Consider the following 26,562-nt stretch of genomic DNA (forward strand, 5'->3'; position numbering starts at 1 on the left):
CTGCAATCAAAAATCTGAGCTATTACATAAACCTTAATTTTGTATTCTTACTATATATTACAAAATTGTTTTAGCATAGTGTAAATGAAAACATATATGAAAAAAAAAACTTAGCAATATTTTTTCTTTGTGATAATTGTTGATTAACCTAAAGAGAGACATTTTTGTCTTCGGTGAAATGCTAAATGAGGGCAGTGGAGATCACAGGGACTGAGCTTTTGATTTTTCTTTGAATGTTTTTTTTATTTTTATTTTTTACTAGAGACAGAATGTTAATGTTCCATTTCCCCAAAAGGCAAATGACGGGCACAGCAGTCATCTAATGTCTTCATGGACTCTGAATTAAGCCATGATTAACCCAAGCCGGTTAGGATTTAGATAGACAACTTGAAGAGGCGATGAAGAGTTTCAAGGCTTTTTATTCTTTTCTGGCAGTTCTGGCAGTTCTAAATATACCATAAAATCTTAATGATCCCAGTGTGTATCGATGATTTGAAACAGAGACTCATACAGGTTGTTTTGACTGGTTATAACGTGCCTGCTCATTTGTAAATGCTTTCAGAAGGGTGTCTGAGGTTAGGAGAAGTTAGATTATCACTGGCATTCAGTAAAACCGTCCAGTTATCATTGTGTTTGATCTGTAGTCTGTGTTCTTATACAGAACTCATTAGTTGAACAGTTTATGAATAATTCTTCTTGGTACAAGGCAGTTTTCGGCGATGACTGTGCTGTCACTTTCAAACATCATTTTGGGAAAACTGAGGCAGACAGGTCACAAATCAAAACCAAACACAAAACGAGGAAAATACAAGATTCTAGACTAAAGGAACCAGTGCTGGTCAATCTTTCACTGACTGAAATTTTGAGTCTGTCACTTCACAACATTTTTGTCCACTCCACACATCCACGCAAGTCAATAAGGACTTCTCTGTCAAGAATAGAGGGATTGAAGCAGATCTTTCTCACATTTGCTCAGTTATCGGTCTGGAATCAGTCAGAGATATCATGTGCCCTGTCAATGATGTCTCCCAAAGGACAGAAAATCACACAAGATCTCCTTTCACATCACTCTTTCTCTATAAGACAGCCATGTACTGAGAAACAGACCCTCATAGACATGTTATACCATATAGTTTCAAAGAGATCTCAGCGTCTCAAACAGTGGGAAGATTTGCTAAGAAACCAAAGTCTACAGTAAAAAGTCAGATAATCAGTCTGTAAGTCAATATGAAATCAAACGTGTTTTTGTTTTTTAATCATTTAGGTATTTTAGTGGAAAACATCTGAGACAAAGTGGATAGTTATGTGAAACATTACTGAGAACTCCATTAAGTTTCATAAACTAAGAAAGAGCAATGAGCAATTACATTTTTCTCTGGCTTCAGTTTCTCATTATGTTCACACTGCACCCAATTCCAAACTTTAGGACTCGTTTGGACTGTCAATCTGTAAATGAAATCAGATCCATGTTACAGTGTAGAAATATCTTCTTGGTTGCCATAGTAATGAATGAGGTGCCACACAAATGCCAAAAAACTGACTATAGCTGTCATTTCATGGTGTTACAGTCATGTCACATCATGAATGACCTAAAAACCCCAAACTTGAAATCTCATAAGACTGAAAGAGATTAAAAAAAAAACATTAAAAAAAAAAGATTTTAATTATATTTGCTAAAGTCTTATTCATGTGGGCTACAAAAATGACTAAGCCAAATAATAATAAATAAATAAATAAATATCAATTAAATGTACTATTCAGTATCATTAATAAACTGTTATAGTTTGTCAGTATTTTAAATAAGATTTAATTTATATATTTTTTATTTTATAAAAACAAATTAGTTACTTTATTTTATTTAGTTAATTTAGTGTTTGTTAGTTTGGTTTATATACATTATCTTAAAAAAAATGAGAAAATGTTGCATTGGAAACTAGCTGAAAAAAGTTTGTATTATAATATTTTATTTCTGTTCAATTTTATTTTAAGTAATAAAAAATGTTTTATTTAATGGTTTAATTTTTTAGTTAGTTATTGCTAATAACACTAATTAAATAATACAATTTATGTTGCATGTCCAAACAAAACCACCTGTGACCAAAAATAATGGCAATTGTGACTTTATATCTTACAACTGCAAATTTGCATCTCTAAAAGTGGCTTTATACCATGCAATGTGACATTATTTCTAATTCTACATTTACTTCATGTTTACCATTTTATTTTATTTTTTTTAATTCTATTCTCCTTCATTTTTTAAATCTATTTTTTGTATGCCGCTTTTAACCGCCACAATTATTATTTCTGTGACTTTCTTCGTTTGGGCTCTTATTTTTCGCTTGTTTTCGCACCCTTCCCAACATTACAACAGAGGAATGAGAGAGTGGAGGAGAGAGATAAACAGACTCCTAATTAAATGCTCTGTTAACAACAGAATGGGACCAGACACTGCCAGAGCATCACACACACACATGCTTACACATATTCATAACTTCACACACCAGCACCTTCACTCAAACATACTCACTTTGCTTTCATTACCAAACCTAAAATAGGTCATATGTAAATGCACTCAGACAAATGTGTAGGTGACAAGCCACTGGCAAGGAAGAAAATGGCAAGTTTGAATGAAAAAGTGAGAGGAGATGTAAAATTAACTTCATTCTCATATATATATATATATATATATATATATATATATATATATATATATATATATATAAACATTGCACATTCTATTGAGAAGGAATTAGGTTTTATTTTGTGTCTGGTGGTTTTCTCACTTGTGTTTGGTGGTTTATTTTAGGTCTTGTTGACTGCTTCAGTTTTCACAGTGTGAGAAAAATGTTTGCCCTTGTTCTGGAATCATAATCATCAAAGTAATCTGTATGCACAGGCCCCGTGGACCTGAAAACCATTGAGAGGATGCCAGGACTCGAATACACATGCCTGAAAAGCAAATAATCAACAAAAATCATGAGGAAACAAGCTTTTACCAGCAAAATTCTCTAATTCAAATGGTTTCAGTCCTCACTGGGGACCACAGCAGCCCTGATGGGTTCTGTTTTTTATTCTGTTAATGATGCTTTCTTCGGGATTCCTTGATAAACAGAAAGTAGAAAAGAACAGCATTTATTTAAATAAATTTCTTTTTTTTTTCTTTACTGTCAACTTGATTAATTTAATGAATCCTTGCTGAATAGAAGTATTAAAGTTTTAATTAATAGAAGAAAAAAAAAACATCAATAACTGATAGTGATGAAGAAAGGAAAACTGTATTTATGCTCATATAATCAATTCGTTCCTTACATATTGTGAAATACATAATCAGAAATACATAATATATATTATATAGCTCACTGTCATACTTTATGCAGTGTGCACAGTGACTGCACTTCCAAAACAACTGAAATGAGTTGCATGCACTGCACAGAGATCATGAAGCACTAAAACACACATCACATGTACACACTCACATACAGTGATGAGCACAGCCTAAGCTGTGACAGTGAGCTGCAAACAGCCCATTTTACATGAACTGAGCAGCGCTGGGATGGGAAAAAACGTCTGTGAGCTCAGAGCGCTACACCCTTACCTCTCCTGCAAATAGCAGTCAGAACAAACATTCACTGGCCGGCTCACTGGAATCAGGTCACACAGGCACAGTGAAACAGAACTAGGCCATGAAGTTTGAACTTGTTTGTGTGTTTTCTTTCAGCAGGGAGGTGATGGCAGACACTCTGGTCCCAAACACACACACAGAGCTACAGCTCTGACACAATCACTCTGGCCCAGATGTGTAAAAGAGAGTCTGCTCCTGTGTGACAACGAGTGCAATGAGAACAGGTTCACGTTTCACTCAAATGTGCCACTATATACCATTTCTTGTATAACATGAATGCAAGTTATGTGCCTTGTGCCTTCGATAGCTCAGCAGGTAGAGAAGAGGACTGTAGGTTGGAATGTCTGGGAAATTGTGGCATAGTGGTTAGAGAGTTTGACTCCCCCTAAGGTTGTGGGTTCGAGTCTGGCTGGCAATACCATGAATGAGGTGCCTGTGAGCAAGGCACTGAACCCCCCACTGCTCCCTGGGTGCCGCAGCAAAAATGGCTGCTCACTGCTCCGGGTGTGTGTTCACTGCTGTGTGTGTTCACTGCTGTGTGTGTGCACTTTGGATGGATTAAATGCAGAGCACGGATTCTGAGTATGGGTCACCATACTTGTCTGTATGTCACATCACTTTCACATTCGGCAATGGTACAATTCTTGAGAACTGTGTGGAAATGTATATGGCTACACGGCCCTTTAAAAGTTTGGGATCAATATCATTTGTATTTGTATTGCTTTTTTTCTCTTTGTCTCCGTCTTATGCTTATCAAGGCTGCAGTTATTTAATAAACATTTGAATGACAGTGTATATAATCAGCATAGAGAGTGCTCATTAAGATAATAAATTATAATTGCTTAAATTCTGATTCTTGCAAAATATGAGTGCTGGTACTACTAGATCTCAGTGCTGCGTTTGACACTGTAGATCATAACATACTTCTAGAAAGACTGGAAAACTGGGTCGGGCTTTCTGGGATTGTACTCAAATGTTTTAGGTCATACTTAGAAGGGAGAGGTTATTATGTGAGTAAAGAAGAGCATAAGTCTAAGTGGACGTCCATGACATGCGGAGTCCAACAAGGCTCAATTCTTGCACCGCTCTTGTTTAGCCTGTACTATATATGCTCCCACTAAGTCAGATAATGAGAAAGAACCAAATTGCCTATCACAGCTATGTTGATTATACCCAGATTTACCTAGCCTTATCACCAAATAACTACAGCCCCATTAAATCACTTTGCCAGTGTATTGATGAAATTAACAGTTGGATGTGCCAAAAAAAAAAAAAAAAAAAAATCCCTTAAGCAAGGAGAAACCAGGGTGTGTTTGCATACCTTGACTCTAGGGGTCAAAAAACTAAAAATCAAGTCAGAAATGTTTCGGGTGTGATTATGGAGACAGACCTTAGTTTCAGAAGTCATGTCAAATCTGTAAATAAATCAGCATAGTATCATCTCAAAAACAAGAATTAGACATTTTGTTTCCAGTCAAGACTTGGATAAACTTGTTCATGCCTTTATTACCAGCAGGGTAGACTATTGTAATAAAAGTGAAAGTCATGACATTTGCCAATTATGGTAATCCATACTCAGAATTGGTGCTCTGCATTTAACCCATCCAAGTGCACAAACAACGCAGGGAAAGTGAACACCCCGAGAACACACACCTGGAGCAGTGGGCAGCTATACATCCACTGAGGGTTCAGTGCCTTGCTCAAGGGCACTTCAGCCATGGGTATTGAGGGTGGAAGAGAGCACTGTTCATTAACTAATAAGTCTATATTTCTTATAAAGAAATATAAAAAGGTTATAAAGGTTTTTATTATTATTATTATTTTATTTTTTTATTTACTTATTTACTTTGCAAGCAGCTCATTTATATGACTGGCCTCACCTTGAAATGCTGATTTTAATCTGATGAATGTGAAAACAGAGCACAGCTGAGCTCGTGTTTGTCATTGCAAGGTCTGATACATCAACTTTAATCACACTAAAAGATTAAAAGTATCGTTTTATGGAGCTGAGGGGTTTGGGTTTATATAATGATATTGTAGGACAGGACTCAGAGGAGCATTGAATTGCTCAGTGGTTGTTCTTTCAGGGCTCAGAGGACCAGAGCTTTCACTTGTTTCTTTTTAATTGTCTACAATCTCAGATGCTTCTCCTAAAATCCTTAGGAAAAAAAAAAAAAAAAAACAGAGAGAGAAACTGATACATTTGTTGCCGTGAAATCAATACAGAGTTTTATTTAAGTACTTTAATTAAACAGACATGTATATTAAATACGTTTTTTTTTTATGTCTAAACATATATTTATATGTGAACATATTCCAGAGAAACAATCTTGTGCATGATAAAAGTAAAAAATGTCAGTAAAGACTTTCACTGTCTTTTGAACATCAAAGAATCCTGTAAATATGCATTACATTTTTCACAAAAAAAATTAAGCAGCACAACTGTTTTCAAAACTGATGATAAAAATGTTGAGAATGATGAATGGTGAGAAAATACTGTTACTCAGGAAAGAGGCAAATGTCTCCATTTGCCCCACATCTTCGCTCTATTCGTTTTAGGGGAAACAATTGTGAGGTTATAGAGTTGTGGCAGAGCAGCTGTGGTGGTCAGGCATCTGCTGCTTCAACATGCTGTCTCACTGAACAAGGTGAGGAGGAACAGAGCTGTCAATGACAATTAAGATTTTATCATGGGCACCGAAAGTCAACGAGACGGCTGCCCCAAGGGAGCATGACAGAGAGAGCTGTCTGGATATTCATTTGACAGAATATCTACAAAGACACAGACCCAAGATGCTGTGAGAAGTGAGAGAGAGAAAGAAAGAGGGATACAGTACGAGAAACAGACCATCACACCTTCCAGTGGAAGTGCATCTCAGATTATCCATGACTGCTGATATACTGACATTTTGCTGATAAAGCGTCCCTCCTGAGTGTTGCTTTGCACCTTTTATTTTTTATTTTTTTTTTTTTTTTAAGTGCAGAAATGTCAGCAGCGATGGTTGAGCAGAATGCAGATGCAAACCTGGCCTAATACTGGGGAAAATGTCTGAGACAACATGCTTAAGCCAAACTTTTTCTCTACTCTGGAATGAAAATATGGCAGATTTATTTTTAAATGTCTGATTCAGATCGAGCAGATGCTATTTGCAGTGTCAACAACAGTAGTTCACCCAGAATCTGTCATAATTTACTCACACTTATGTTGTACCAAACTGGATTATTAATATTATTATTGTTTTATTTATTTTTTCAGTGCTGAAGGTGCATTCAGTGATTTTCTTCATCATTAAAAAACCTTACACACACAAATGCATAGTAGGTGAGTTGAGGTTAATTGGGACATTTCTACCCAGTCATCTTAAAGGCAAAATGTGTCGCAGTTTACCTGATTTCACCCCTGCTTTAACATTTTGATGTCTTCCTCGCACAGAACTATTGGATAGCTTGAAATATAGCTCACAAGACAACTTTTTGGTGCTTTTTCTCCTTTTTTTCCATGTGGCTTCCTTTATGCTCTCAGGTTTCCCACTCCTCATCTCATCTCCTCTGTTTTCAGTCTGGAAAGATCTCACACATAGACTTCACCATATTCAGTTTTACAACAGGAATCAGTCAGTCATTTCTTAAAGTTCTGCGCTCTTCACTAAGATTGTGATTCTAATTGCACTTAGCAGCTACTGATTTTATCTTGCTGGACTATATAGAAACATGAAAAGAAAAATGTATTACATATATGGTAATAACAACAACATTCATTATTACAATTCATAATATTCAGTTATTTACAATATTTATTTGTATCACTAAACAGATCTAATATTTTTATTTTAAAGATTTTCCTTATTTGTAGGTATTTCCAAAATCTTTCCAAGTTCCCCACACAACCTGTTTAAACATCCCTTAAGCTCCACATACCTCTGTCTGGGCTCCACTGATCTAAGACTGCTCTAAAGGAGTGTTTGGTGTGTTCACTGACTGATTTTGTTGTGTGTATAAGAGATGATAAGCTGGACTGTTGCTTTGATCAGGACAGTTCTTGGCTTGTCTTTGTCTCTTTCCTGCTGGATTGGATCAGGACCTGACTGAGAGCGGGGGGCCTGGGAAAATGCCAAGGGCCCCGTCTGTGTTAGAACTGATAGTGGCCCTGTAATCCACAGTCCAGTCTCCAGACACGTGAAGGACAGTTCAAGTCACTCGCAGCACACAAAATGTGTCCATAATCATTCTATTGTCTGTGTGCATTTTTACTGGCATATGAAAATTCAAAATATCTTCTGGCTGTTAGATTCTGGAATCTGAAGCACATCTTATCAGTTTTTGATGATCAGAGAACCCTGGCTGAATAGTTTATTGGTTTGATTTCTTACTGTCCATCTGAAATAAATATGATGACTACCACAATTTTGGAAAATATTTAAAATGTTTGCACTTTTCACATTACTGACTCAGAATCACAATCATTGTACTTTTTATTTTTGAAAAATAATCAATCTAGCATATGAGAAATAACTGGAGCAATAAGTCTGCCACAAATATATATATATATATATATATATATATATATATATATATATATATATATATATATATATATATATATATATATATATAATAAAAAAAAAAAAAAAAAATATATATATATATATATATATATATATATATATATATATATATATATATATATATATATATATATATATATTCCTAGAGTCTATGGCTAGGTAATACATTAGATTTAAAATATTAAATAATGTTCTATACTTTTTCACAATGAACATGGGAAATAAAAATACAATAATACTTGTTTACAAGCAACGACTAATAATAATAAAAATTTGTTCATACCTTAAAACATCAATAACCAAAACTTTTCAATGTGACAATGTATGTCGTATATATTATGGACATCCATTATACAGTATGTGATTCATGTGCTATACGTCCTGTATTTCTATCTTTTTTTAGGACAGCGCAGAGAATGAGGTGGACAGAAACAAATGCTGTACGCTCTGCAACATGTTCTTCACATCTGCCATCGTGGCTCAGTCGCACTACCAGGGCAAAACGCACGCTAAAAGAGTTCGCTTGGTGCTGGGGGAAACGCCAAGTCTGCCAGCCTCCACAGGTAAAAAACATTCAGCTAAATGCATTCTAGTATTGTTTAGTTTCTTTAGATATTACTTCAAAAAATATGCTAAAAATAATCTTGTTTTTTGGTCCTTTTCCACTTTTACTAAGAGTAGAGACACTATACAGTGGATTAGACCCAGAGGTGTGTCATGAATCAGAGCTGTAGGAACATAGAGACTGGTTCATGCATGAAGCCCAGAGCGCTAAACTCAACCTAAAGTTCAGTTCTGTCAGACAGGCTTTGTTTATGCCCACCGGCCCAGCTGTTTGTGCAGTGGTTATGAACACAAGCTACAGCGAGCGTCCTAAAACACTACAGGGATACACAGACACAAGACATCAAGAAACACTGTAAGTGGTTGTCTGTTAAATGTGCAAAATTGTGGAAAGGAAGCCTTTATACAATAAGCAGACAATCACATGTGCGCAGAATATGAGATAAGAATGATCTAGAATATCTCATGTGTCACTGCTAAATCTAATGCTTCATCTGAAGTAAGTGATACAGTGTAAAGTTGTGGTCAAAGTTTTACATACATGTTCAAGTATCTGCAAAATGTTAATTATTTTACAAAAATTTCATACAAAATGCATGTTATTTTTTTATTTAATACTGACCTGAATAGACATTTATAGTCCACAAGAGAAAATTATAGTTGAAATTCTGCATCGACCCCAATTTATTATTATTATCTTTTATTTGTTTTTTTGTTTTTGTTTTTTCATTTTTGAAAGAAGTCTCAACCTAGGCTGAAATTAACAGATACAAAAAAAATACAGAGAATACAGTAAAATTCAAAAATATTACTGTAATGTAAAATAACTTTTTGATTATCATGTAATTTATTCCTGTAAGACAAAGCTGAGTTTTAATATGCTGCTCAAGAAATTTTTCTTATAATACCAGTAATCAATGATGAAAACTGCAGGTTTCTTTTTTTTTTATTTTAATATAAAGTCGAAAAGAAATACTTTAATTATTATGAATGTATTTCCTGTAACTTTCGATCAATTTAATCTATCTTTGAAGAATAAAAGTATTAAGTTCTTTTAAAAAATAAAAATCTTACCCCAACTTTTGAACAGCAGTGAATATATCTATTTCACTATTTCAGTATCTTGATAATTTTGTATTTTGCCTAATCAACATTAAGTTATTAAAGTGCTTTCAAACTTAGTCAAAAAATTAAGGCCCGCACAAGTAGTGTAAAAATCTAGTCAGTCTAGAACTTACATTTAAATTAAATGTAGAAACTTATTGGACAACTAAATAAATGCAATAAACTTCACCACATTACCATTACCACATTGCAATCACGTAATCACATAAAAATGCATAAGGCTGAAATAGTCAAGAAAACAACATTTGAATGGATTTCATCTGAATTGAATTGCATGAATTTAATACACTGGGTTTGGAGTTAAGAACAGAGCATTAAGCAAAATGCCTGAGGAATATGAATACAGTGCAGCCTTGAAAACGCAGTAATAAACTCATGACACCAAAAAATTATATTTATGTCTCTGATGATATTCACAATCATAACAAATAGTTTTATCTATGCTCAGTGTCAATGAATAATTCAGAACTGTGGTTGTTTACAGACCAATGGAAATAAGATCTGGATCTGAGAAACAACATCATGTTGTTAGATTTATTTAAGTTCTTGGAAAAAGTAGAGATAATACAGTGTTTGAAGGGATGAAGAGGACAGACTGCATCTGAGGTATCAGAGATGAAGCATGATCAATGATGAACAATATTTAATCCGTTTTCTAGTTTGAAGCACAAAACTTCCTGAGATTAAGGTTGTGCAGACACTGCCTGAAGCAGTGCGAATTTGTATGACCCAGGGTCAATGTCATGTATAAACTCACTGTAATTATATTGAGCTTATAAATTAATAATGGTTAATAAAAGGAAAAGCAAGCCATTGCTCCCATCCGTCCATATTGATCCATTCATCCATGAACCTACCTACCTAACCATCCACCCACCCAACCACCTACCCAGTGTAAACAAGGCATAACAGTAGGTTGCTTATGGTTGCCAAGCAATGCCACAACATTCAAATAAAGTGAACTTTATATCAGCAAAATGTTTTTATAATTTAGATATTTACCATATCAGATCATAATTTACTTTTACTAATTTACTTTTATATATATATATATATATATATAAACACAATTTTACATAATTTTACAAACAACATAATTACATAATTTCATTAACAATAAACAGAATTTTCCTGTGACATGCTATGTTTTAATGACAGCGAGGAGTGCTATAGTTGCACAATTATTAACGTACGCACAATCTTCCCCTGACTGTCATTTATAAAGATATTTTTGCACAGGCTCTGGCGTACGCATGGTTTTATAAATCTGAAAACTTTTGGGCATACGCAAAATCTAGCTTTTGTGCCTACATAAAATGTTATAATGAAATCTACAGAGAGTTTTATAAATGAGACCCCTGATATTTCAAATCTTACCAACTTTTAACTTATTAGAGACATTGAATTGACCAGTAGCACACATTTCCATCAGCGTATTGACCTGAACAAATCACCTCTCAATTGGATTTTGCACTGTGAAACTAAATTGATTTGTGATGGACACTTTCAATCACCTGAGCTTTGTTCACTGAATGTGTGCCAGTGTGGAAAGTCATCAGTGTGGGTGGTAATAAATACTAAATTTGGATTCAAATTGCTGCTGTATTCAGTGTCAAGGCAAATTTGTCTAACACGTTTCAGTCTTTCTGTACATATTTGATTACGCTTCACTTTAAAATGATCTTAACCACATTACAGATGTCTACTGCAGGCATCAGGACAAACAAGAGGCATGTGTTTCTATCTTTAGCCTGTCAATGACTATTGAATTTCATTTCCTGTCATAAGGGAAATGATTTCAATCAAGCAGGCTGGTTTTTCTTACAGCCCTCCAGACTAATTTCACTAATGTTCCTGGTTCTCCATGTCCAGTAGGATATCATAACAAGCGCTTGATGGTGAGCGTGAGCATGCAATCATCATGGTTCACTCTCAGCTTTATTTGTCTTGTTTTTTTTAGTCTTTCATGACACACAGATGAGATGAGATCACATAGTAGACGGCTTTAGCAAAGCAATATGAAAGGACTTTTTCACAAATTTTAAGAAAAAGTGGAACGGGCGTTTCAGGATAGATTAGAGTCAAAAGTAACCTTCGTGAAAATCCAGAGTGCTGTTCCCTCAGGAAAACTCATCAGATGAGGATCGGTGTTGGCAGTCAAAGCGGATGTGATGGAGTTGCCCTTGAGATCTTTACCTGCCCATCCCCCGTCTATTCCTGCTCATCGTGTTACTCCAGTTCTAAAACCATCTTTTTGCTTAAGGGTTTATCTGCAACATCTGTCTCTGCACATCATGCACATCAGGAATACATACAGATGTGTGTTAGTAATGTTCAAAATGGTTTTAAAACTAAAGGATGTTCACATAGCATTGACTTTTGCTTTTAAAATGAGCTCAACAAAATGAAACAAAATCCAAGGGTCTCAAGACATGTTTTTAAAAGTTGTCGAACCTTTTTTCACTCAACGCATCTTCATAAAAACACTTATAATTGCCTCGAAATGTATTGTTGAATGCTGTGAATTTGGTACAAAAGCAGTTCTTTGATGGGTGTAGCGGTAGTGCTTAAAGAGCATGAATTTAGAGATGCAACTTATCAGAGAGGATTTTAGTGTGCTGGCTGTTCAGCAGTAGCACACTGTCAGCATGCTAAAAATCAATTTTGAGAAGCTCTTTCTATTTTTTATACTAAGGATAAAAAGATGCACTAATCAACAATTTGGAGCCCTTCCTAATGTGTGTATGCTGGTTTTGTCAAACCACGGAAAGTTGCACAGCGATTTGAATCATCTTTGCTCATGTTAGTGAGATGTGGGTGGTGAGAACAGAGAGGTGTAGTTACTGTAAGTGTTCTTGGTTGCTACACCATGACAAATCAACTTAGCAATCAGTGTCAAATTTAAGATTACACCCAACCATCAAAGACGACACACACACACACACATATATATATATATATATATATAAATATATATATATATATATATATACTCTAGAAGAATAAGGATATTGCTAAATCTTCATCAAAACAGATGGCAGAGGTGTCATGTTGTTGTGTCGTGCTGGTAGATTCAATGTATTTTCCCGCCAAACTTTACGTTTTAGAATTCAAGCTGCTATTATAACCCAAAGCTTTTTAAAAAAGTGTTACTCTACTGATTTGAATAGAGTATTAGTTTTACTACAGTGGATCTTTGAGAGTTAAAGGGATATTTCACCCAAAAATGAAAAATCTGTAATTTACTCACCCTCAAGTCTTTCCAAACTTTTATGACTTTCTTCTGTGGAACATAAAAGAAGATATTTTGAGAAACATCTCTGTTTCCATACAATGTAAGCCAATGGTCAGCAAAACTGTTTGGTTACCAATGCTCTTAAAAAAAAAAACATCTTCTATAGTGTTCTGAAGAATTTAGACGAATTTAGAATTTAGAACTACATTACAAACTAACAATAAGCAGCAAATCAGAAGTTTATTGAGTCAAAATTTGGAGTTAATAGTTAATTAATAGTGAGAATTGGTTTCTGAACTAAAATGTGATTGAATATACTTTTTTTGATGATTTGTAGTTTTAAAAGGAAGCAACCTTTCTGTAAATGCTCAGTTACAACATTTAGGAGAAAGACTGGGATTCTGTTGCATTTTCTCTTTAATAACAATTGACTTTTTATACATTTTAAGCGTTAGTTTCCCTAAGAAATTATAATAATTCTGTCCCCATTTACTCAACCTTGTGTAGTTCCAAACCCCTTTTTATTCTCATTTCCTCCATTGGAACACAAAAATTAGATGTTTAGCAAAATTTCCATGATTCTCTTGTCAATACAATGAACTAAATGAAGTATATTCCATTCCATTCCATAAATTACAAAAAAAAAATCTCATCTTTTTTTCAGCATCTATTGGTTTTAAAAGTCCAGTAAACAATAACAGTGTGTTTAGCTCATTCTGACCTGCGGCACTGTTGCCTTTGGGGTTGGTAACTATGGAAACAAGTCCCATGGTGTCTTCGAGAGTGTCACCTGGAAGATCAATCCATTGGTTTGCTTTTTCCTCATAAGATGGAGGAGGGTAACCTAACTCGGGGGTGAATTTTCATTTCCGCATGCGCTGACCCTCTCTTGACCTGCATAGCTGTTCAGTAGATTAGGCTTTGAGCCGTCAGTGTGTGCCAGCAGAACAGTTTCAGCTGCACTCAAACGAATATTTTATTGAATAGGCTCTTGAAGGTATATTGATTGATATATAAAGATAATTAATGTATATTCTGTTCTTTGCAGATTCAGCCCCGCCCACTCCTCTGACCACAGACCCGCCCCCTCCCTCTTGGCAGCCGCTGGCCAATCATGGTGAGGCAGGCAAGTACTGCTGCATGTGTGGCGCCTGGTTCAACAACCCACTGATGGCACAGCAACACTACGAAGGCAAGAAGCATAAGAGAAATGCGGCACGGGCGCGATTACTGGAGCAGCTGGCTGGCAGTCTGGATGCGAATGAAAGCACAGGTGAGTCTTCAACTGCCTGAGTCAGAGATGTCATGTGACTAATCACATTTGGAGTCACACGAAACTGTCATGACAACACTGACAACACTGTCTGATGGTGCCTCAATAATACACACAGTTCCAAACCTATAGTTCACTAGCAACTATACAGAGCAGTAACGTTAATGCAGACAAATAAATAAAACAAAGTAAGTTATACTCACTAAGAGCCATCCAACAAAAATAATTCACTGGGAGAACATCTACTATAATATAATGAAATAATTGACAGTTATGTGTTTTTTAAAATAAAAATAAAGAAGATAGTAGAAAGAAAGTACAAATTTAATAGTTTGGGGTTGGTAAGATTTTTTCAAATGTTTTTGAAACAAGCTTTTTATCATCACAATGGCTGCACTGATCAAAAAAGTAAAAGTAATTCTGAAATACTACAATTTATTTTCTATTTATATATTAAAGTGTAATTTATTCCTGTGTTGACAAAGCTGAATTTTCATTACTCCAGTCTTTGTAATGGAGTATCAATAAAGAAAGACAAGTAATTTAACCATACTAACTTGGATCTCAATGACTGTTGTTCCAGTTCATTAAAAACTTTTTTCCCTTAGTGAACAACTAAACTAAACTAACTTTTTTTTTTTGATCTTCCCTACTTCTGGTCCCCATAGTTGAATTTTGTCAGTGACTTTCAGGGGTGTGAAGTAACAAATAACAGATACTCTGATAGTGTAATGTAAGTAGCTTATCAGAAATTGTACTTTGAGTAGTTTAAAAATTGTGTACTTTTAATTGTGTGATGTATCTCAAAGTCCCTTTAAGGCAAATCATTTCACCTGGCGGCCATCTTTGAAACACTTCTCGGGCATGCAAGTGCAGCTCCTATCTTTTTGAATGGGGAAACATCAAATTCTCCAAAATTGTTAACCAAGTTTAAGATTAAATTTCATATTTTAAAGCACCAATGAAACCTGACAAGAACATAAGTGTTGTTTCCTTTGTTCAAATAATGTTCAAAAAGCCTATTTTTCAGCCTAAATCAGCCAGCGCAGTCCTAAGCGCAAAAAACCTATTTCAAAAAGTTCAAAAGACTGTTTCTATGGCAACTGGGACTTCTAACGGCTGCTGCAGTGACGGGCTGACTTTACAGATTAGCGATTGGCTCTTTTACTCAAAAGGAGTGGCTTCGTTCGATAGAGCCAGCTGTTGAGCATAGCATTTTTCCTCCATTCAAAGCTATACAAGTGTCATGTTTTGTGTATTCTATAGTCCTTGTGTATCTATAGTTTTACTCTGGTACTTTCCCTCCATTTGTGGTCATTACATTTTAATTCATTTTTATCCATCAACGTGCTTGGATAGGGAGAGAGTAATTGGTCTCTTAACTGTCTTCAAATCAAACAGTGTTAGAAAACAGTGCTGCCAAGTCCATGGTTTTGCCCCACAGAATTGGGCTAATTTAACACTGTTGCCGACAGTTTTTCATGTCCACGGGTCGAAACAACCCCAGTAACATGATATTTAGTGCCTGTAATCCAAATTTTACCAGGGGAACCCTGCCAAAAAAGGGTTTACCACACGGTTTTTATTAGGGGTCTATCTAACAAACAACATATTATGTGAATTAGAGTATATACATTGTTTTTTAAATGTTGTATAGATTTTATTATAAAGGGATAGAATCTGCAGCTCAGTACTCACTACTCTTATAAGCTGCTCTTTTGCTCAAATAGTTTTTTGGACAAGTACTCTTTCCAGCCCTGGAGACTTTGTGCTCTTTAAATACATATTTCACACTGATTTAATCACTAGACATGATATTCATACAGTGTGTGATCCAGAAATCCTGACAGATCCATAAGCCAGTTCAAATAAACCGTCACATTGCAGTAGTTGCTCAGGGGTTTGAACAAGGTCAAGTCAAGTATTTCCTTCAGATACATTTCAAAAAGTAGATCTGTAATCCTTGAGAGTTACTTTCCCGAAGGTAAACTTGCAAAAAGCTTGTCACTTGTCCTTAGGAACTAAGGCTCAAAGCACTTTGCTTTTGATTTGCCTGCTACTGAATTGAACAAGTCAGTCTGATTCAGGCTTATTTTGTTCAGTAGCAATATTTACTATATAATCATTCGTATTAGTAAAAAAAAAAAAAACTGAAAAAAAAAAATATATTTTGATGAACTATGTCTTTTGTCTACAGAAGAAAGCGTCCTATTTTAATTCCAAAGAAAACACAATAAGTGATCTTAAAAGGATAGTTCAATCAAAAATGTCATTACTCAACCTCATGTTGTTCAAAACTTGTATTTCTTTTTTTCAGTGGAATGCAAAAGAAAAAATGTCCATGAAATTATATCATGAAGCAGTGATTGAGTGATCAAGATGATTGCCATTCTTTTTTTGTTACATGTTTATCATTAATCAGATTATGTATTATGTGATTGTTCACCAGTTATCTTCAGTGTTGCCATAGAATCAAGTGACTTGCAAAAACAGTGTTTCTGTCATCAGGCCTGAACTAATGTGTTTAAAAGTGCCATTTTAAAACTTAATGTAAGCCTGAATAAGGCCTAAGAGCTCCAGCTATTGTATACACATCAGAAGGCATTGAATATATTGAATGAGTCACATTGACTTCTATAATGGCTCTCTTGAGTGAACTTTTTCTTTAAGGGAAACAGATTGGACATCATGTGCAAAAAGAAACTCTGTAGCCAACAATGCCAAAGGTATTAAGGAACCATAGATACAAAATGTGTGAGGGTAGAAAGACTGGCTTAATGTTCTCTTAAATAACAGCAAACTGATCAGTCCAAAGGTAATCTGAGCTTCGGACTCTGCCTGTAGTCATGCATTTAAAAGATCTTGGGGAACAAATTTGTTGTGTGTTACATATCTGGTGTAGAGGAGCACAGTTCCTTTCAAGTCAAATCCCATAGAATACAGTTGTTCTGGTCTGTCAAGACTAGAGACAACAAAAATGTCATGACAAGACATTCTCATAAGAGGTAATTATTTTCCCCAGCCATGACACAGCAGGGTGCCCTTGTCAGGATCTTTTCTCTGTAAATGTGTCTCATTGAAATATCAGCAGAAATGCTGCTGATCACAAAAGCCTCTCATCAAGGTGTTCCTCACTCACAAACATCACATCTCTGTATACTGTAGGTGTCGTTAGTTCAGCCTTAAGGTGCACTAAGTGATTTTTGAAAAATGCTTTTGACCACTGTGTCGGACCGAGCCCCAAAACAAACTCACAGCCAATCAGCAGTAAAGGGCATGTCTAGTAATGATTGGGATTGTCTAGCACTCACTGAGTTTACAGGATGGATATTAGCAGATCGACTATAGATAGCGAGAGATAGCTGTTAAAAAAGGGAAAACTTCAGAGGAGCAAAACATTAAAAATAAGGGTTATGATCAGGCAAGAGGTAGGATCCGTGTAAATATTGGAGCAGCTTTCCAGCGGTGGAGAGAATTTAAGGAGTGGGAAGGCCTGATTGAATCCTGAGGTTGCTTTGTTTCTTGCTGATAGGTGAGTTACATTGAGTTTGCATTTTCACACAACTAATCTCTTTTGGCTTTTACTTGAATATGCTGCGGCCAGCAGGTATAGCAGATTCCACCAGGGTTGTGCACATACTTGTGAGGCAGAGTTATCAAAATAGGGGTTTGGTCCTGATGCGATGTGGACGTGTTTGTTTTGGTGCTTTCAAATATAAACATTGTTTTGCAAAAAATAGCACCTTTATTCTGCATTCATGCCAAATCCCTACAAAACCATACCCCCCTTGGACCGCAAGGGATAGCTGTTTTGACTGCTGGATAATGTGAGTTGAATCATCTTCCTGTAGCTTATGTAAATACAGTAACTATTTTGCCTAGATGGAATATGACAACATTTTCCTCATTTTCTGCTTTGGAAAAAATGAATTGTATCGAACTGTAGCCCCTTTCACACTGCGATTCCAGCAAATACACAAATAATGTGTCCCGGCAATTGTTCCCGGGTCGCTAGATTTTTGAACTTTCACACTGCCAGGGATTACCCGGAATATGTGCGTGCTTTAACACACAACCTATAAAGGTCCCGTAACGGCACATGACATCAGGGCGTGACGTGTAATGTCGAAAAAGAGTCCAAAACTTTAGGCACTACGACGGCATTAGATCTGGCTTTTGTTCACACAGCGCCCGTTCCGGGACTGAACCCAGCAATGTTACTAAGTCCCCGACCCGGGATCAGTCCCAGGACATGTTTGCTTTCACACAGAAGGCGACCCGGCAATGTTCCTGGCAATTTGCCGGGTCCGACATGCAGTGTGAAAGGGGCTTGTGTGTTTTCTGTTAATCACATAAAGTGATTGCATCTCTTCACAAGACTTTTACAGATATTTTACATTTTAGTTACCTGGACTTTCAGTGGAGGGACAGAAACCTAGCAGAATATGTATTTATTTTTTTTTATTTTTTTTTTTACAGTACATAACCACTGATGAAATTACAATGAGTGAATGAATAAAGTTGTGGGAACAAAATCTGACTAAAACCTATGCAACAATTTAATTAAACAAGGGATCAAATTCTTAAGTTTTGGCCATGATAAATATATTTTGTCTGCATGTCATAAGTATGCGTATTTTGGTTGCTTAATGTTGATTTCTGGTGCATTTTGAAGTTTGACAGATTAGGTCACAATGAACTGTCATGGAAAGGTTTCCACTAGAAAGTATAGCAGCATCGAGACAAGTAAATAAGGACAGACCCGCTTGGGGGTCCAACACGGGTTTTAGCAAGATAACATATTTAAAACACTGCCTTGCTTCAAATCCAGTCCTGAGTGTCTCGATCTCCTGAGCTCTGCCTGTGGTTTGGTCGTCCTTCAGGGAGCTGTCAAGACTTCTTTTGGCCTGCCCTATCTCATTCATCATCCTCATTAGCAGCCTGCAAACGAACACAGGGTCAATGTAACATATAGAAAAACACACATGTCCTTTTTTAAAAGGAAAGGACTGAGAAAATTGGGGGAATGCAAAATAATAGCTTTCACATGGATGTAGCTATTCATTACTATTTGAGCTTCTCATCAGGTTTAGGAAGCCATTGGTAGGGCTCATCTGAGAGGTGACTGCTAGCGCATCCCGGCCCAGACTCTTGGCTATTTTTGTGGAGAACACTTCAGTGTAATTGCCTTCCAACTCAGTCTATATTTTGTTGCTGAGAAAATTGGAGCACAGCACAGCCCTCTCCTGCTGCAACCAGGTTTTCATTTCCCCCTAAACAAAAAAGCAGGGAGAGTGACAAGCTTTCGGATGTAAATACCAGCTCAGCGCTGAAGAGCCTCCTGCCATTTCGTGAAGGGGGAATATTGAAAGTGCAGCGATTTGCCCTGTTTAAAATTGCAAGAGCAGTTTATGTGCTTCACAGAATCTGTAAAAAGTCAAGAACAAGCCAGCACCTCCTTCCTTCTCCGTTCATATGCACCTTGACAGGCAGGACTAAAATTGACATTCATATTGTATTATTATTGCCATAACTGTGAAACATATTAAAAGTAATGATAGAGTTGAGTGCAGTTATTCATTATCATAACCCAGAGGATATGGTCTAGATTGTGAAATGTAGGATTTGATGAACATAGCAGATATGAATCCTCCATAAAATGTGTGTAATTGCTGGAAGAATCATCTTGGGAATTATCATTATGTATGAATTTGGTAGTGACATAATTAGATGATCATTAGATTTGCTACGGCAAAACTCAAAATCTCTTATACTACCATGAGGGTTATCATGATTGAGAGATGCTTTTTGAGCTTTTGGAGTTCTAAATTAATACTCAAATTCTGAGTAAAATAGCACTAGCAATCAAGCCTTTCTCTCTGATCGGGCACGATTAATAATTTAGTTGAATTTTAAGAGTGTCTCATCTGTTTGGTATCAATTTCCTGGCCAAGAGAAGAGAAACTGATTGATGGCCTATTGTCGGAAATAAGTGAGACTTCTTTCCCACAAGCCAGCAGTTAGGAGCAAACTTTAATCTCCTACCAGTAAACATTCATCTTACCCTGAACCACATTTCTCGCTGTCTGTCTTTCTCTGTAGTTCTTTTGGCATCTCAGTCAGTTTAATTAAATGGGATTAGAAGCCACCACAGTATCTTCTAAGGCTGGTTTATGAGTAGCACATTAAGAGGTCATCAGGGTTCCTACATGAAGGAAAATCCCATCACACAGAGCTTTTTAACAGAAACAAACACTCAGTGAAGCTATTTATGAACTCTGAAGTTCTAACATTTTTAATCTTTGAAAGAGGCTGGTTCTTCAGCGATTAAGATAATAGCAGAATAGAGTTCAGTTAAACGCAAATTCTTCATTAAGAGACATGGAAAAGTATCATTAGAGTTTAACTGAAAAAAAAAAAAAACTTTTCTCAGACTAATTTACGCAGGCTGTAAATTGTGTTTTATAAATGTCAGTTAAATTTCAGTGCAATATTTCTGTAATGCCTTACATCCTGTTCATATTAATAGCTCGCTATGAATAGTGTTGTGGATTCATTACACATACTTGCTGTCACCATGTGTTTGGTGTACTGACACCACAAGCTGTCTGTGAACATGCATCACATCACTCCCAACTCACAGAAAGCATTCAGAAAGCTTCATCAGAATGTGTGTGTGTGTTTCTATTTCAGTGACGATGAAGTAAATTTATTTATATATATATACCATTTCAGGTGACTACCTCTTGAAGCTCATCAAGAGAATGGCAAGAGTGTGCAAAGCAGTAATCAAAGCAAAAGGTGGCTACCTTGAAGAACCTACAATATGACATATTTTCAGTTGTTTCACACTTTTTTGTTATGTATATAATTCCATATATAATACACATGTGTTAATTCATAGTTTTGATGCCTTCAGTGTGAATCTACAATTTTCATAGTCATGAAAATAAAGAAAACTCTTTGAATGAGAAGGTGGGTCCAAACCTTTGGTCTGTACTGTATATATATACATTTTTTTAAATAAATAAAAGCACTAAAATGCTTCTGGAAGTCATGAATAAATGTTTTTTTCCTTTAATATGGGATAAATCAATACGGTGACAAAACACTGGCAATAAAAATGGGAGTCTAGTCTAGATGCCCTTGATGAAGCCACTTTAAATGACATAATCCATCAAAATGTAAAGCAGGTTTCAAATCCCAGCATTTCTCTCAGGACTTGCTCAGTTTCCTCTTATTTCCGCAGACCTGGTAAGACTAAAGAATATGGAGAAGTCTTCATTTAGTCTTCTTTTGTAATGACCCTTCAGCTGATTCCTGTCAAGTATTCCAGACCTTGATGGAAGCAAATTGCTGAAAATTGGTGTCTTGTGAATTTACAGAGTACTTAATAAACCATTAAGCCATGAGAGGGTGAGCATTAGGTGTTCTAGCCCCACTAAAAAAAAAAAAACGAATAAATAATAATCAACATAAATATATTAGTAGTATTAAAATGTTTGGGGTCAGTTACAGTATATATATATATATATATATATATATATATATATATATATATATATATACATACACATACACACAGTGCCCTCCATAAGTACTGGAACAGTCAATGCAACATTTTTCTGTTTGCTGTGGAGTCAAAAAATCTATAAATATGATTAAAAGATGAATATGAAACAAAACTAAAGAATCTCACATTTTATTATTGGGTGATTCAGCACAAAGATGTTTTACCAGCTAAGAAAATCAGCACTTTTAGAGTTCCATCTCTATGTGAGCATAGATATTGGTAAGTGTGAACATATAAGTGTTCAGCTGTGTCCTGTTGCATTAATTCTTCAGATATTAAAAGCAGGGAATGTCTTATCAGTTATATCCATTGCTTCTGCATTCTAATCTTGCATTTGATGATGATACACACAAACCAGGATGAAGATGAGGAAGCCGACGCTGAACAAAAAGCAAGCAATTTGGATGTTAAAAGAAAAAGGGAAGTCTATTAGAACTATAGGAAAAACAAAGGGCATGGATAAATCAAGAGTTTGGAAACTAGCGACATCAGCAACCAACGATGACCTGATCAGCTGAGAAAAACAACAGTTGTTGATGACTGACAAATCATAAAAGCTGTGAAAATGAACCCTAAAATACATGTCTGTAAAATAACCAACAACCTCCAAAAAGCTGGGGTGATGCTCTGTCAATCTACAGTCCACAGGAAAATTTGACACAGAATTACAGAAGCTACACCGCAAGGTGCAAACCTCTGATCAGCACCAAAAATAGAAAGGCAAGATTCTTCACAAATGTGAGCCAGTAGAGGTTTGTAACTAAGTTGATGGACCGATGAGACAAAGACAAAATTGTGGAGAAAAAAGGGAACTGCAAATGATCCTAAGCATACAGCCTCATCTGTAAAGCTTGGTGGAGGTTGTGTCATGGCATGGGCATGCATGGCTGTCTTTAGAACAGGACCTCTTAATTTTAATGATGATTTAATGTATGATGGCAGTAGCAGAATGAATTTGGAAGGGTTCAAAATTATCTTGGCTACCAATATTCAAGAAAATGGCGCCAAACTAATTAGAAAGCACTTCATATTGGATCAAGACAATGACACAAAACACCCTGCCAGTTCAGTCAAGGACTTTATCAGGGCAAAGAAATGTAAAGTCTTAGAATGACATAATCTATCTCCAGATTTAAATCTTTTAATCGTATTGGCTTGTAATGTCTTGAATCCACAGCAGAGAAAGCAATTTTGTATTTACTGTTCCAACACAACTATAAGCTGTTTACAGTTTCTGAGTAACGTACTGTAGCAACTTGTCACATTACTAAGCAGTGAAATTTGCAATAACAAGTAAGATTTCAGCTTTGAATGCAGCTCATTCATTCAGAATTAATAGTTGTATATATACATGAATTATAATCTTCTGATGTACAAAATCTATAAAAAAAAATCTTGGCTGGTGTGATATTAATTCCATATGCATTCACGTATGTAATTACCTTTCCTGACCTGAGATAAATTTATATTATCAGAGCTCTTGGTGCAGTGTAACAGCAATATATAATGTAAGGCTTGTGGAAAGCCTATTTTTGAACAGATCGAGGAACAGACAACAGCGTCATCAAAAATAACTCTGCAGATGTCTGAGAGAAATATTGCCCAGAAAGAGCACACATGGTCTCTCCACATGTGATGAACGAGCCTCTATGCATTTCTGTTTTCTTTCCCATTCTTCACATCCGTCTATTTTTGGTCCGACACTCTTCGTTATTTGTGGTACCACCTGCAAAGCCTTTAATTAGCTCACATCTGCTTCACTCCCTCCCAAACTGATGCACTTGGCGCCCATCCACTGTAAAAGACCATCATGAATCATAACCCCAAATCAAAAGGCCATCAGGACAAAATCAAACTACAGTATAATTGCTAATACTTCTGATGCAGAAGGAGATGCCATTTTAAGAGCTGGTTTGCTTTCATCTGACACACGGAGAATGAAGTCTTCAAACAAAAACCTCGTCATGTCGAGACAAGCAAAACCACAGGGATTAAATATAGATTTCTTTGCTCTTTGTCATCCAAGGCAATCTCAAAAACAAAAAGCAATCAATAATGCTCAAAAGAAAACGAGAAATGAGACAAAACAATTTTAAAAGCATTTCAGCTGGGACTTGTTTCCATTCTACTTTAAAGTCGGAATTTATTTTTTGCTTTGTGTTGCAGGCCTGCGCCGGAGTTACTCGTGTAGCGTTTGCAACGTGGTGCTGAATTCCATCGAACAGTATCATGCACATCTCCAGGGCTCCAAACACCAAAACAAGTGAGTGAGAATTGTCTGTCCTGAATGATATTCCATTCCTTCAACTCTTTCCAAGAGACAGCCCTCTTGATAGCCAAGGAGACTTAATGGAGTTATAATTATTGTTTCATTTAAGTAAGAACCAGCTTTATCTTAGATGTTTTCCTAAAACTATGTAGGAAAAAAATAAATACAGACAAATAAAACCAAAAAAAAAAAACAAAAGATAAAATGTACAAACGTTCTGTTTCACAACAGTTGTTCTTCAAAAAAAAAAAAAAAAACACTTTCATATTTCCCTTTAAATCTCTCTCTGTGATTAAAACATTCTCACTTAAGGATACAATATAAAAATAAAAATAAATAGTTTCGGTCTTTCTTTTAATTCAGAGAACTCTCTCTCTCTCTTTTTTTTTTTTTGTTTGCTGTTCACTAAAGGAGTGGTTCTGGAGAATCTTCATGCTGATCTTTTTTATAACCGTTTCCATTATTCACAGAAAATCTTCCCCATCCTCTTTAGCTCTCAAATGGGTACAGATTTTTTTTTTTTTTGATCAAAATTGGTTCATGGACTAAACGTGTCACCATTAGTTTAAGTTTCATGAACTTTCAGTTTGTATTCTTTTGTTCCTGTCTGCCTTAGCTTGATTTTCCTGCTTGTCATTTGTAGTTATGGATTCTGATATGATTAGGTCTTTGGTTTCAGCTGTGTCATAAATTTACCTTGGTTTTGTTAGTACTTAAATTCATCTTTTTCCTTTGCTCAGGGTCCAGTCTCGTTTTACTTTACAGTGTGCTACCTTCTGTCCTTTTACTTGTGCTTTATGATGAAAGATCCTTTGTTTGATACTCAATCTAGTAATTTTGTCTGCCCGTCTGCAACACTACATAACAAAACATCATTAAACCAGATGACATGTCTAACAGCCGTATTTGATTTGACAGCTGCAGCAGGGAGCTTTTGTAGTGAATACTGATGATTTTTCCCCCTCATGTTTTGCTCCCATATGTTGTTATAAATTACATTATGATTCAACTGTATAATCAAAAAAATACATTTATGATAAGATTGTGATAAGAAGTGTTTTTTTTTTTTTTTTTTAATGGAAGTTGTTTGTGTTTTTCATTGAGTATATTTGATACATAATGCTTTTATGGCTCATATAGTATGAAAACAGGGAGCTCATACTCAACAAGGGGAAAAAAATCCTCAATTTTATTCAGAGCAAAAATATGCAATTTGGAGCAGTTGCTGATATTTATAAGGCCAAAATAAAATGAAATATCGATAGCTTGTAAATAAGAGGCTTTACAAATCTTCATATCAAATATAATACAGTGGGATTTATAGAATTACCTAAGCTTAACCAGCAAAACTTTGTCAACCAGCTTTGCTAAGGGCTTGTAAACATTTTGGCTAAACATCTAGATCAGCCTACACCATAAGTGAAATTCATACTAGACTAAGTTGGTTATTTACTGAGGTTGGTATAAAGTGATGTTTCTATTCAGACCGAGGTTGGTAAACCTTACCACCTGTGAGCACTTAGAAACAATTAAAGTCACTTCTTGTTTCCATCTGGCAGAGCCCTTTGCACATCAAGCAGTGGTGTTTGGTTGATCTGCCACCCTGTTTGCCTCCAAATACACCCACTCGCCTCCAGCAGGACATGCCCATCAACCTCGTAATGAAATAAAAATGATTTAGAGCAAGAAAGTGGAGGGAGAGAGGAAAAGAGGTAGCAGAGCTCCCGCTGTTTGTCCAATAACACACAGATGACAGAAATGAAGCCACCTTTATACGAGGAACCTTCAGGTTTAGAGTCTGTGGTGATGGCGCTTTAATGTCTTCACTTCGAGGCAGCTGGCCCATTTCTTTGAGCTACGTGAGACGACTACAACCGCTTCAAGCAACCCCTAATTGCTCTTCACAATAAACCAATTGATTAACATGCAAACAGAGTTGGGGTTTGGCAGGAGGACTCCAGCTGAAATCCAATTCACTACTATCTTACAATCATTAATTGTAATTAGAGCTACATCCTCTTGTACGAGGAATCACTGACAGCCAGGAAGAGCATTGATTAAAGAGGATGTTTCCCTATCTTGTTGCTGCAGCGGGTCTCTGCGTATTCTGATTGAGGTAAAGTTCATGTAAGGGTCTGTTTTGCATTAAGTAACCCTCGTAGAACATCACGCTTAGGATGCTGTTGTTGGAGGACAGTGTTTCTGATCCGTGCAGAACACAATCGGCTTCCTGCTACATACACATTAACATTTTGTTTGTAAAAAATGAAACGCTTCTGTCCACAGCAGTTGCATGCATTGCCAACCTGCATTAACCAATGAGTAGGAAAAAGAAT

General features: G+C 35.9%; 1 protein-coding gene across 1 annotated transcript in view; it reads left to right on the forward strand.

Annotated features, from left to right (window-relative positions):
- The window catches only part of LOC128025981 (zinc finger matrin-type protein 4-like), a 127,566-nt gene that overhangs the window by 79,792 nt on the left and 21,212 nt on the right, over nucleotides 1-26,562 (forward strand). The window contains exons 4-6 of the mRNA XM_052612629.1: nucleotides 8,591-8,750; nucleotides 14,160-14,384; nucleotides 24,124-24,220. Of these exons, the coding sequence (XP_052468589.1) occupies nucleotides 8,591-8,750; nucleotides 14,160-14,384; nucleotides 24,124-24,220 (482 nt within the window). The remainder of the gene's footprint in view (nucleotides 1-8,590; nucleotides 8,751-14,159; nucleotides 14,385-24,123; nucleotides 24,221-26,562) is intronic.

The sequence above is a fragment of the Carassius gibelio genome, chromosome A13 (assembly GCF_023724105.1).
Source record: "Carassius gibelio isolate Cgi1373 ecotype wild population from Czech Republic chromosome A13, carGib1.2-hapl.c, whole genome shotgun sequence".
In the NCBI taxonomy this organism is placed as follows: Eukaryota; Metazoa; Chordata; class Actinopteri; order Cypriniformes; family Cyprinidae; genus Carassius; species Carassius gibelio.